This window comes from Gasterosteus aculeatus, chromosome 5 (assembly GCF_964276395.1).
Source record: "Gasterosteus aculeatus chromosome 5, fGasAcu3.hap1.1, whole genome shotgun sequence".
NCBI lineage: Eukaryota > Metazoa > Chordata > Actinopteri > Perciformes > Gasterosteidae > Gasterosteus > Gasterosteus aculeatus.
In genome coordinates, this window is record NC_135692.1 from 2,328,660 (window position 1) to 2,340,381 (window position 11,722).

At 48.2% G+C, this 11,722-nt stretch overlaps 1 protein-coding gene across 3 annotated transcripts in view; it reads right to left on the bottom strand.

The window, feature by feature from the left end:
* ca10a (carbonic anhydrase Xa) overlaps positions 1–11,287 on the bottom strand; it is a 152,206-nt gene extending 140,919 nt beyond the window's left edge. The window contains exons 1-2 of one of the 3 annotated variants that reach the window (XM_040176987.2): positions 10,936–11,287; positions 9,739–10,216 (exon numbers count right to left, since the gene is read on the bottom strand). In XM_040176987.2, coding sequence (XP_040032921.1) covers positions 9,739–9,799 — 61 coding nt within the window. In that variant the 5' untranslated portion in view covers positions 9,800–10,216; positions 10,936–11,287. Of the gene's footprint in view, positions 1–9,738; positions 10,400–10,935 lie in introns of those variants that run through there. The other 2 variants (XM_040176988.2, XM_040176986.2) reach the window with 2 other exon arrangements.
* Positions 11,288–11,722: the final 435 nt, after the last annotated feature.

Consider the following 11,722-nt stretch of genomic DNA (forward strand, 5'->3'; position numbering starts at 1 on the left):
AACAAACAGACGGGTGAGCAGCAGCAGCGGGTTGAGCCTGGATCCACCGCGTCCTTCTATTCCTGCACATTAAAAAGGTCACTTGTTTGCAGCGTACGACTCCCGATCCAATACCAGCTGAGACAAACTGTCCGTACTAACACGCAGAGTTGGATCTGTTACTCATCGCGTCGGGGAGGTTTGCATGTGGATGGTTTTAAAACACGCACACTCCTTCACGCAATCATGAATACTTACATGAACCCCTTTTCCCAAATGTACTGACGTATTATATAATCTCTGACAAAAACGTAGACGACGATATTTTTTTTAAAACATAATGCCGTTTCTTCAAAGCAAAAAGGTACAAGAAAAATTGTACTTTGGTACGACAACATGAGAGCCGGGGATATGTTACTGACGGGCACAAAGGGGGTGACACCTACGGGTGCTCTTGCGTCCCCTCGGCCCCATGCGGCGCTGAGAGTCATCGGGGGTGCAGGCCCACTGCTCGCCACGCGCCGGCCAATTTAATGTTTTGAGTTAGTTTCATTTGCGATGACGCATCTGCTCCACTGAACCTCCCAGGAGGCTCCTGTGTGCGTGACGTGAGGCGGAGCAGACTGCAGGGGAGATTTCCTCCCAATATTACGGCTTTCTTTCTTTTCAAAAATGTAATGACATTTTTGAGCTCTCGGAATGAGCAGAAAGTCTCGGATGTCTTGCAAACAGAGCTGCTGGCGGCCAGGGGGTTAAGAATAGGTCTCACATGCATTACTGTATCAGAGGTGAACTGGTGACTTGTGCACATGGAGGGAGGTTCTCTCCCCCGCACAGAGGACCCGGCAGAGGAAGGAGGATTTGTCATTTGATCTTAAATAGTAGATATGCATGATGATTTGATCATGCCCCGGGTCCCCCGTGTCGGTGGAGAGCGCCCCCTCGCCACGGGTCGATACCTTTGCTGTGATGAATTGTGATGGTGACTGCTAAGATGCTGACGTGATACAGCTCTGATGATGTGCTGACATTTTGAATCCGTGCCCAGGGGCCAGGTAGGGGAGCGCTGCTACGTCCCTGCACGGACCGCCCACACGTCCCACGCGTGTCCCTGAAGGCCTCAGCACTCACCTGATTGAGGCAGGGCTGGGGGTCTTAACGAAGGACACAAGGAGAGCAGACTGGGAACAGGCCCCTACGTGGAGGAAGAGCCTCCACCCGCTGGATGGAGTTGGCCGTTTTTCTCCTCGTGGACACTTGAGGTTGGTGAAGAAATGACCTGGGTTGAGTTTTTCTATGCAAGCTAGTTACCCCACGTGACGTTACAATAGTTAATACTTTTAATGGCTGAATGAACATGGCTCCCCATCCTACTTCATCTCCATGACAACAAATCGGCTTTTCCTCCACGCTGCGTCCCGGGCGTGTGTGTTAACACGGGGCTGGTTATTCAGGGAGGACCAGGGACGCCTGCAGCAGCTCCCGCTTACTGTGGAGCCCGTCTCCCCCCGTCTCACCCCCCGTCTCTCCCTCCGTCTCTCCCTCAGTCTCTCCCTCCGTCTCTCCCCCCGTCTCTCCCTCCGTCTCTCCCTCAGTCTCTCCCTCCGTCTCTCCCCCCGTCTCTCCCTCAGTCTCTCCCTCCGTCTCTCCCCCCGTCTCTCCCTCAGTCTCTCCCTCAGTCTCTCCCTCCGTCTCTCCCCCCGTCTCTCCTCCGTCTCCCCCCCCGTCTCTCCCCCCGTCTCTCCCTCGTCTCTCCCGCCGTCTCTCCCCCCGTCTCTCCCCTCGTCTCTCCCCTCGTCTCTCCCCTCCTCCCCCACCTCGCACGCTAACGCACAGTATTCCTGCTTCCTGCTGCAGGACTCACATCTGCACAGGATTATCAGATTAACAGCTGGAGATTTTCACTGACGGTGGCCTGTGTGAGTGTGTGAGTGAGTGAGTGAGTGAGTGAGTGAGTGAGTGAGTGTGAGTGTGTGTGTGACAGAGAGTGAATTAGGACGTTAGGATGGCGCAGTTGCAACTGGAGTTTATTTTGCCTGCGAAAACGCACCGTTCACCTGCAGAGTGTGTGTGTGAGTGTGTGAGTGAGTGAGTGAGTGAGTGAGTGAGTGAGTGAGTGAGTGAGTGAGTGAGTGTGTGAGTGAGTGAGTGAGTGTGTGTGTGTGTAAATCCCTTCCAAGTGACCCAAGCAATCTCCGTGCGCTTTCCCTCTCCTCCGTCGCTTTGCTCTTACTGGCTGCGTCGGTCCTTCACAAATCACACACAGACACACACTCCCGTCTCTCCCTGTGGTAAATTACAGCTGGCGTGGAGGTCGTCTCACAGCGGCTGGATGAGAGACTTGATTCCCGAGCAGCAGATGAGCTGCTTGGGGGGACGACGGTGGTCCGTCACACACTACTGCTGCTGTCCACTGGTGAGGACGTATTATTGGCCTAAAACAATGATCCCTGAATACATTCGTCCTATAAGGTCGGCGAACAAGGTCCAAGAGAAAATATATTGACGAGGCTGAAGGCGCACAACAGACCGGGCTGAGATTCGGTCAAACGGCCTCCTCCTCTATTGTGGAAACCGGGACATGTCACACACACACACACACATAAGAAGAGGCACTACGCTCTGCCAGTGTTTTCTTGTTTGTGCAACATGAGACGGAGCAGCTCGGGTTGGAGGAGGCGCTGATTGCAGGAGTCCCCCGTAAGGCGCCGTCGCTCCGTGGCATATGGCCGCTCCGGTTCACACGTGCTCTTGTCAAAAATACACCACAGGCTCCAGTCCGGGATTCCATCGCCCCATCTAAACTCCTGAGCCTACGTTTTTGGGGGGGGTTTGTCCTCTCTGAGGCCGGCGTGTGATCATCTGAGGTGCTCACAACATGAGGTTGGGTAAGAAGGGGCCAGCAGCAGAGAATCCTCTCTGGAAGCAGCTCAGTCATGCCGTGCAGCAGTAAGTCAAAATATCTGATCCAGCGTAACAACGTGCCAAGAAAAATGGAGGCTTTGGCGTCCTCAAGGCGAGTCTCTCGTCGGCAGCCTGTTTTTGTCCGATGACTGTCGGCCTCAGGAACGTCTGTCAGGGCTTCCTGGTTCCTGTTGAGGTTTTTGCGCATTTGTTGTCCCAAAACCCAATGTCCTATTGGACTGACATCCATTTTTCCCCCACTGTTTGGGTTCCAGAGGACCAGTAGCATAGCAACAGAGGAAGCGCTCCAACAGTTGAGAAACCCATTCTGCTGTCTAGTAGTTATTTGCGGCTCCTAAACCGATTTTTTTGGTGCGGGGACACATGACAGACGGCCGGCTGACTTTAGAGGCGGCGCGATAGCTGACGATGCGTAGTCCATGCAGAGCCCCATTCACCCCATTCACGAGCCGCCAGGAGGACTTCTGCAATTATGTGAACAGAGGATTCGTTCCTGTTTGTGCTCCGCAAATAAAAAAAGAAAAGTGAAGATGGAAGAAAACTGCTTTGTTGTTGCAGATCTGGGTGATAAATAAGGATTAGAAACAGGTCATTGTTTTTAAGAAGACTGTATGGACTAAGCTTTTCTCTTGGGGCTTCATTAATATTTAAGTAATATTTTACAATGTTTGCATTTAAATATACGGTGTAAAGTTCTTAAAAAATGATCCAGTGGGTAGACACTTGGAATATATATATACACACAGTATCAGTATATACATACTTATTTATACATATAAATAGGGCCGGGATTGAGCATTAAGAATCATTTTGATTATATAATTAATCAATTAATTCTCAGTTAACACAAATATATCCAGTCTAGAGTATGTAAAAGTAAAAACAGAAAAACAGTTTGGGTTCACCCTGATGTCTCCTTATTCATTTACAAAAGATCCTCGAGGCTTCAAAGCAGTCAGGCCCACAGCTTATTCATTTAAAACAACTGAAATCAAATCACAGCACTGACATCAGATCAGATCTCAGCTGAAGCCAAGGGACAAACCGAGTGGGAACAACGCAGCCCTAATTCATCCAACTCCCTTGTCCACTCTGGCTCTACAGGCAGAAATTAAAACCTGCAACGCCGATGGTCAACACAGTGAGAAGATGGACCAACGGGGCAAAGCTGCAACTACAGTCCTGCTTTGACTCCACTGACTGCATCTATTGTGCTCTAAATGGACCACCATTTACTAAATGAACACCACGCTGTACTGAAAAAGGCTTGAAACCAGAGATTGAGGCCATAGACTCATGTTTACAATGTTAACTGAGGGAACGAGTAAAGCGAGAAGTAGAACTGTAAGAGTTGACTTATTTTTGTAATCTTGGCGTCCCCCTCCGACGGCCACCGGAGAGAATGAAAGTTTGAAGACACCTCGGCCTTTTCTTTCACTTTTACAACCACGAGACAATAAAAGCCGTCTCCACACCCCCCCCCCCCCCGAGTTCCCGAGCAACGGGGCGGTTCTGGACGTCGCCTCAGGCACCAGCAGTCAAGCAAATTCAACCAGCTGAGAGCGAGCGGCCACCGCGACGGGTAAACACCAAACGGGAGAGAAGGAAGAACCCGCGCGTCTTTTACCACTCTGGGGATGAAAGGATTCATTCCTGAGGACATGTTAAGAAGAAGAAGGCGCCTCTGTGTCTGAACAGATGGGAGAATGCGAGAGAGGTGTTTACCTGGCAAGTGATGTGGAATCCTGTTTAGGACGGACTCGGGGAGCGGAGAAAGCACACAAATACTGCCAGTGGGTGGTGGTGGGGGGGGGTGCAAAGAAAAGAAGGGGTAAGGAGCCACTTATTGTCTGCTCACTGCACAGCGACAAACGTATTCCTGCTCTGGCCTTCAGCCGGCAAAGAAAACCAGCGAGTAAAAAAGCTTTATAGACACGAATGGACTCCTCACAAAAAAATCTACACCCATTGATTTTCTCCTCCTTCAGTCAGAGACTCGGGTTATCAAGAATGATCTGGGATTTAGTCACTAGAGCACAGACCCAACGCCAAGGCCACACTGGTAGACAGTTCCGTCCGTACTGGTGGGTCTCCAGTACAAACCACATGAACACTGAATCAAGCCAATCGTTTACGTTAATCGCTCTTTCTATTTGCCATTATGTTGATACTAAGTACTTTGGTTTTCAGAAATCTAACCAGGCGAGCCAACATGAAGTAAACCTACGTTTAAAAGTACATTGTGTGCATGTAACCAGCAGGTTATGAGGCACAACAGGTTATTTTCGATCCTGCGCCTCATAGTGGTCAATCCATCCCTACCCTGCCTGTCGAACGCCGCATGCATTAGACACGAGGCGCCTACGTCACTGCTGTTACTGAATTGTATTTCAAGATCATCTGAAAGAAAAGGCCCTGTTAAAACCCACAGAGCTCCCCCGAATATGACAGATGAAACAGGACGTAATGAACTAAGGTAGAGACGAGGAGGAGCTGCAGCTTGAAGCCTTCTGTATGTGTAACATCAAAGCACCACTATCAGATAACCACGGGGTCGCTGCTCCAATTATGTCCCAAAGCACCAGCAGCCCCCCAATTAGTCATGTTGATGGACGAATGCAGGGAAAGCATTGCAAGCTAAATCTCAATCGTAATACAGTAAAATAAAAAAAGATGTTGACCTGTTGGAATGGAGGACAAACAGGGGGGCTGGACGGACCTGACATTGACATTGGGTCTGGCAGGGCGACCCAGATGGGAGCATTTTACAGCCTGGGGCGATCGGTCAAAATGTTACCAGAGACCGAATCCCTCCCCAAGTTACAGACAAAATTGTCCCAGATAAATGGGGCTGGCCCTCTTGGTGGCCCACTGGAGCACACCTCAGTTCCACAGCCACTCGTTGTTTTACTTATTCAGGAATCCTGTACAACTAGGACAGAGAGCGCTGGCAAAAAAAAAGAGATCAGACTGAAGAGCTGAAAAGGAGGACAACTGCTCAACCACCCAACCAACGGTAAGCTGAGAATCCCCCCCATCACACTGCTTTTCCCACTGCACACAACGACTGCCCCTGAGACGTCTGTTAGGAGGGCGTGAAGTGTGCACACAACACTTTGGTCATCGGCCCCAACCATCACATCACCGAGTCTTCCTTAAAGGGTTTGGGTGATGTGAGCAAAGAGTCATGGGCGGTATTTTCTCTCCTTTTCTACAATTACTGTATTATATCGAATGACAAAATGAAAAAGGAACAACACTCAATTAATGAGTCTGGCACTTGACTCTAGAGGCAATTTGGTGGAGGATATATTAGGAAAAGGACAGGATGTTTTGTGATTTTACTGGGGGAGGGAGGGGGGGGGTTTACCTCTGAAAAAAAAAGAGCTGCACCATTTGGGATCCAGCATTCTACAAATACACCAGCAATAATGAAAGTAATCCATTACGGTACCTTTTTAAATAACCTCATTTACACTATTTGTATTTGTTTACAGTTTACAGAAACAATACAAACATAGCATCTACATATTGTCTATGATATAATGGAGTCAATAGTTCACATACTTGGCCAATAAAGTTGGTTCTGAAATGTCAAAAATGGGACACTTTTTCTGGCCCCCACTTTGAGAATCACACATTTAGATTACAATCCCATGAAATACACTTTTATTCATTTATTAATTGCTTACCAGAATAAACTATTCTGTTGTCTACTACAGTGGTCCCCAACCGCCGGGCCGTGGACCGCTATCGGTCCGTGGGCCGTTTGGTACCGGGCCGCACCACAGAAAGATTTTTTTTTCTTTTTTTTCTGAAAAATGTTTTATTTTGAAAATTGACCGGCTTTTCTACTAATTATGTGCGCTCGTCCCTCTGACATATTCCCCACGCGTCACCAGGCGTTTTTCTTCACGATTACAATTGTCCTCTTACCGTTGGGGACCACTGGTCTGCTGAACACGCCAGTGGCCAAATAATGTAACTGCAGCACTGAAAACGACCAGAAGGCAAAAACTGCCTGTAAAGATGTGTACATATTTACACCAATTGTCAAGTTATAAAAATCCTGGATGTTATTTGCAAAGATTCCAGAGACGGGACAAACATAAGAAAGATCAGTGTTTTTTAGTAATAATCCACCATTTTCCCATATATTTGCTCTGATATACATTATGAACATAAAGTAAAAAAAGAACCATTCTGTTAACACTATCTGGGGCTATTGACAAGTTTATTTCTTTTTTTCTACCTTGCTAGAAAGCAAGAAAAGCGTGAGAATGGTCCAAAAGGAAGTGACATCCTTGAATCGACACAGGTTCACTATTTTGAGGAAGCTCATGGATTTCGAGTGGGACTTTGTATGACTTTATCACTCCCCCGACTCCATAGAATCACGCACAAACCCTTCACAACCTCATTTACTGACTGACCACCCAACCACGTCTGTGTCTCACTCATTGGGTGGGGCCATGCAAAGCAGCGAGCCACGCTGCTTGTTCTCCTGCGGGGTCAATAACTAATAATCATAATCCTCCACAATACTTTGGACCACCACTCGTCGGTCGGAGTTGTCAGCACATGCGCCAAAATACTTTAAAACGTGCAGCCTGCATCGGGAACCGTGTTTCAGGAAGAGATTCGACCACTGAAAAACGGCGAGAAATTGTAGTAGGCCTAATGGTTGGCGATGGGCGCTCTCATGTGCAGCGAGGAGTGGACGATTCCAGGAAAATAACTCCAGACTGTTGAACGGTAGGAGAAACACTCTCATCTCCCTCATGATTCATATATGTTCACGTTCAAAGTCATGGTTCGGGATAGAAAGAAGGAGTTTGACCGGTTCGCTAGTTGAAATCGACAGTCCAGTCCGCCTCTCGCCAGGTTCTCCGTCACCATGACAACCAGTAGCACCCGCGCACGCAGCCAGGAGCTAACTGACAGCTGGCAGATGGCGTAATGGTAAGAGAAACACTGAAACATTGACGTTTTGGTATCGTTCAACAGCCTGTCCGGTTTTTGTACAAAACAGCATCCATACAGCTCCACCAAAATCTACAGGAACTGCGTCTGCATGGTACATGATGTTAGCCGTTAGCTTGTTCGCTCGGATTGGGGACCAATCATATTCCCACGGCAAGACAACGTGTGCTCAAGCAAATCCAGGCGGATCTTTTAAGAGCCACCCGGACGGTATTACTGAGCAAACGTCCTGCAGTATTACTTAATATCGGGTAGCAGCGTGTCCTTAAAGCGACAGGCTGTACTTTATCGTCAGGCCCGACGTAGAGCGGAGGACCGGCAACCCTCGAACTTACCCATGAGGGGAAGACGTGGTGGTTCCAGCGCATTTTAAATGTTCCGCCGTCTGTGAAACGACAACTCTGTTCTGCAGGTGCTGCGTTGTCCTGTTTGGTTCGCTGAGGAAATACTTTTTTGGCCCTCCCACGTTCAACTTGATAAACTTCTTCTGCTCCTTGATGCATGTAGACAATAGAAGCGATAGCGCCCCCAGTACGTTACTGCATTGCAATGCCGAATGAAAAAGACCCGTAGCTTTAAATCTCTTTACAATATACGACGCGGCGCTGATAGAAATCCGCGTCAACGATTTTTCGTAATTACGTCGCCTAGTCGTTGCAGCCCTAGTACCCACACCACAGACCATGCTACTATTCATTTACCCTCCATTGACGGGGAGCATTTCACACTGATTGGCAAGAGAATCACGCAGCGGTGTGAGAGCCTAAGTCGAACACTTTCACGTATTCACCTGAAATCAACAAACATACTTTGTATGAAATCCTGTGGTGCAAAAAAAATTGCGTCACATTTGGAGTTTGGATGCTTTTTTTGCTCAAACTTAGACAAGATTAATCTAATTACTAATTATTTTCATACTTGTTAATTTTACAGATGCTTCCACTAAATTTAGTTTCCCTAAATGTTCTAGGGTGAGCTAACACTCAAATACTGCACTTTTTGGAATTAAGTTAGCATTTTACTTTACATTTTGAATCAACAAGTTACTGTATATTTGACTTACCAGTAAAGTGTACTTTTTGAATTACACCAATTGCTAGTAGAATACTGTAATTTTTATTTAATTGTAATACAGCCAGCTGCTGTATTCTCTTGATACAGTATAGATAGTACATTGTACAATAGCCTGCTGGCAAAACTGCTGCCAGTAAAATACTGCCATTTTGAATCATTACTGTAAATTACAAAAATAATATAGCAGCTAGGATACTGTAATTTTTACAAGCGAAACAGCTTCCAGTAATTTACTGTAATTTTACAGTAAAAGGCAAATATGGTACATACTTTGATTTTACAGTAAAAGGTTTTACACAACGTTTCTAGGAATACACTTAACAGGGGATGCTTCGAAACATTGGCCCGGCTGTGGACAAACATGCGGCACGACCTACAACGATCCGATCCGATCCGATCCGCGCACAACGCCCGCGTCCTGATAATAACTTTACGGTGAAGGACAGGATACGTTGGTATCAACCAAAATACAGTTTCCTCAAAAGATTCCTTAATGTTCCCTGTGGTTTGCAACTTATGTTTTTCTTAAAGCCAACCCGTGTCACGCGTGCGTCAGAAGGTTTGTGGATGACGAGTCTCACACGCACGCACACGCACACACACATGGCGAACGTCTATAACGAAAGACTCAAATGAGCCGTTTCATTCCGTGTGGTTCAAAGCCCCACAAGGTTTCTAAAAATTACCCCACGATCTCAATCATACCAGCGAAAACTAAAAAAACCACTCATGTGATGCACCTGTCCCCAAGGGACCCCAACGACGCCCCAAACTCACCTGATATGCAGACGATAACATTGGCATGAAGAATGATCAGTATTTCCCAAAAGATATCCATCCTCTGCTTTCATTCCACGTGCATTACGCACAAACCGGAGAGATTGAACAGGATAAAACAGCGCGTCTGCGTTCAGTGGCGGATGTCCTGTTGTCCCAGGCGGAATCCCGCTGCACACCTTCCACCAGGTACTTTCCACACCAGACGCATAGCAGGCGATCGCAACCTTTTAAGGAATAAATGTTGCACCACTAAAGGTAACAATTCCACAGACGGTGGAGGGGAGCGGGACGGGCGGCGAAGGGGAGAAAAATGGTTGAACTCCCAAGGGCCAAACAAACGAGGAGCGAGGGACGCGGATCCTCCTGTCAGTTCACTGTGTTATTCCTGCGCGCCGTCAGAACGCGACGCGTCCGCCCATCCATCCGGCACCGAGTCACACGGCGGCCGTCCCGGTGTCCGCGCGGGGGAGGCGCTCTGGGTGGAAGGAGGGAGACAGAGGGGGGAGAAAGTAGTTTAATGAGGTGGGGCAGCTGTGGAAGCGGACTAACGCCCGGAGACGCCTCGCAACTTCGTGAATTGCATCGCCAGGTGGCGAGCCTCCGATCCCGACTTCTCTGCCGTCACCGACGAGGTGCGGAGCGTCGAGCGGCGCGGAGTGAGCTGCACTTCCTGTTCGGACTGTCAAAATAAAAGCGTCGCGTCCCACATCTTATCGCATATAATCCAAAAATATATCTTACTCAATAATGGGCTTCAATTCATAGTAGTAGTGTGACTGCGGGTAATCAGAGTGTCCAAATGATTTAACTCAAAACGTTCGTTGTTGTTGTTCGTAGTCATTGACGCATAGACACAATTCTAACTCTCGTTATCACACTGAACCTTTAATCGGTGCTTTTAATTTGTCCACGGATCGGTCTCGTTTCCGGTCGAGTCGCAGGTTACTGCGCGGAGCTCGACAGAAGGTTTGGCCGCTCGCATCCCACCAAACACCCGAGAGAACACGCGCAGACGACCCGAGCGCGCAGCGCAGTTATTAGTCCGGATGCTCGAGCTGGTTTAATGACAAGGAAACGAAACACACTCACATGAAACACACTCACACGAAACACACTCACATGAAACACACTCACATGAAACACACTCACATGAAACACACTCACACGAAACACACTCACATGAAACACACTTACAGCAGACCGGAAAAAAACAATCTCACAGTGTACAGAAAAGAAGCTCAGGGCGGGAGACTCCAAACAGCGCAGCTCTGGTTCCGTCCTCCGAACTTCAAGTCGACAGTGGACGAAAATAAAAGCTGTCCAACTGGTCAAAAAAAGACAATCCGCCCTCGAAGGATCTGACGGATGATACGCAGTGAAGTAACACAACTCCAGATGTGAGGAACGACCCCGATGCTCGCAGCAGTGGTCCGGCACCGGGCGCCCAGCGGTGCCATTCAGGTCTGCGGGTCCGGCTCAGCACGCAGGGGGTTACGATCCACGCGCAGCAGATACGCGCGCGGCCATACGCAGCGGAGGCGCGCACACTCGCGGGTGGGGGGTGGCGATAAACACCGCGCACTGCAGTTAAAAAAAGAATGTGTGTTTAGGTGTTGGAATATTTGTTTGTGTTGACAACAAACCTCACAACCGGTTTGCCAGAAAAGTTGCAAAAGCCGCGTGTGGTATCGCAGCGCTGCGCGTGACTGGAGGAAATCAGATTTTGACTTCAAACATGATTTCCCCCTCCATGTCCAAAAAGGACAGGCAGCATCTTTCCCAATCTGCTCATTTTATACACACACGTGAAGGTTGTGTGTGTGTGTGTGTGTGTGTGTGTGTGCGCGCGCGCGCGGGTTGTCAATAGATTTTTGGATTTTTTTGCAAAGCCCTAAATAAAGAATCCCATTTTGAACTTCAATAATCTAGATCAGATCTGGAATACTCCTGATTATATACTGTGAAGAGGTCCAGTTAGAGA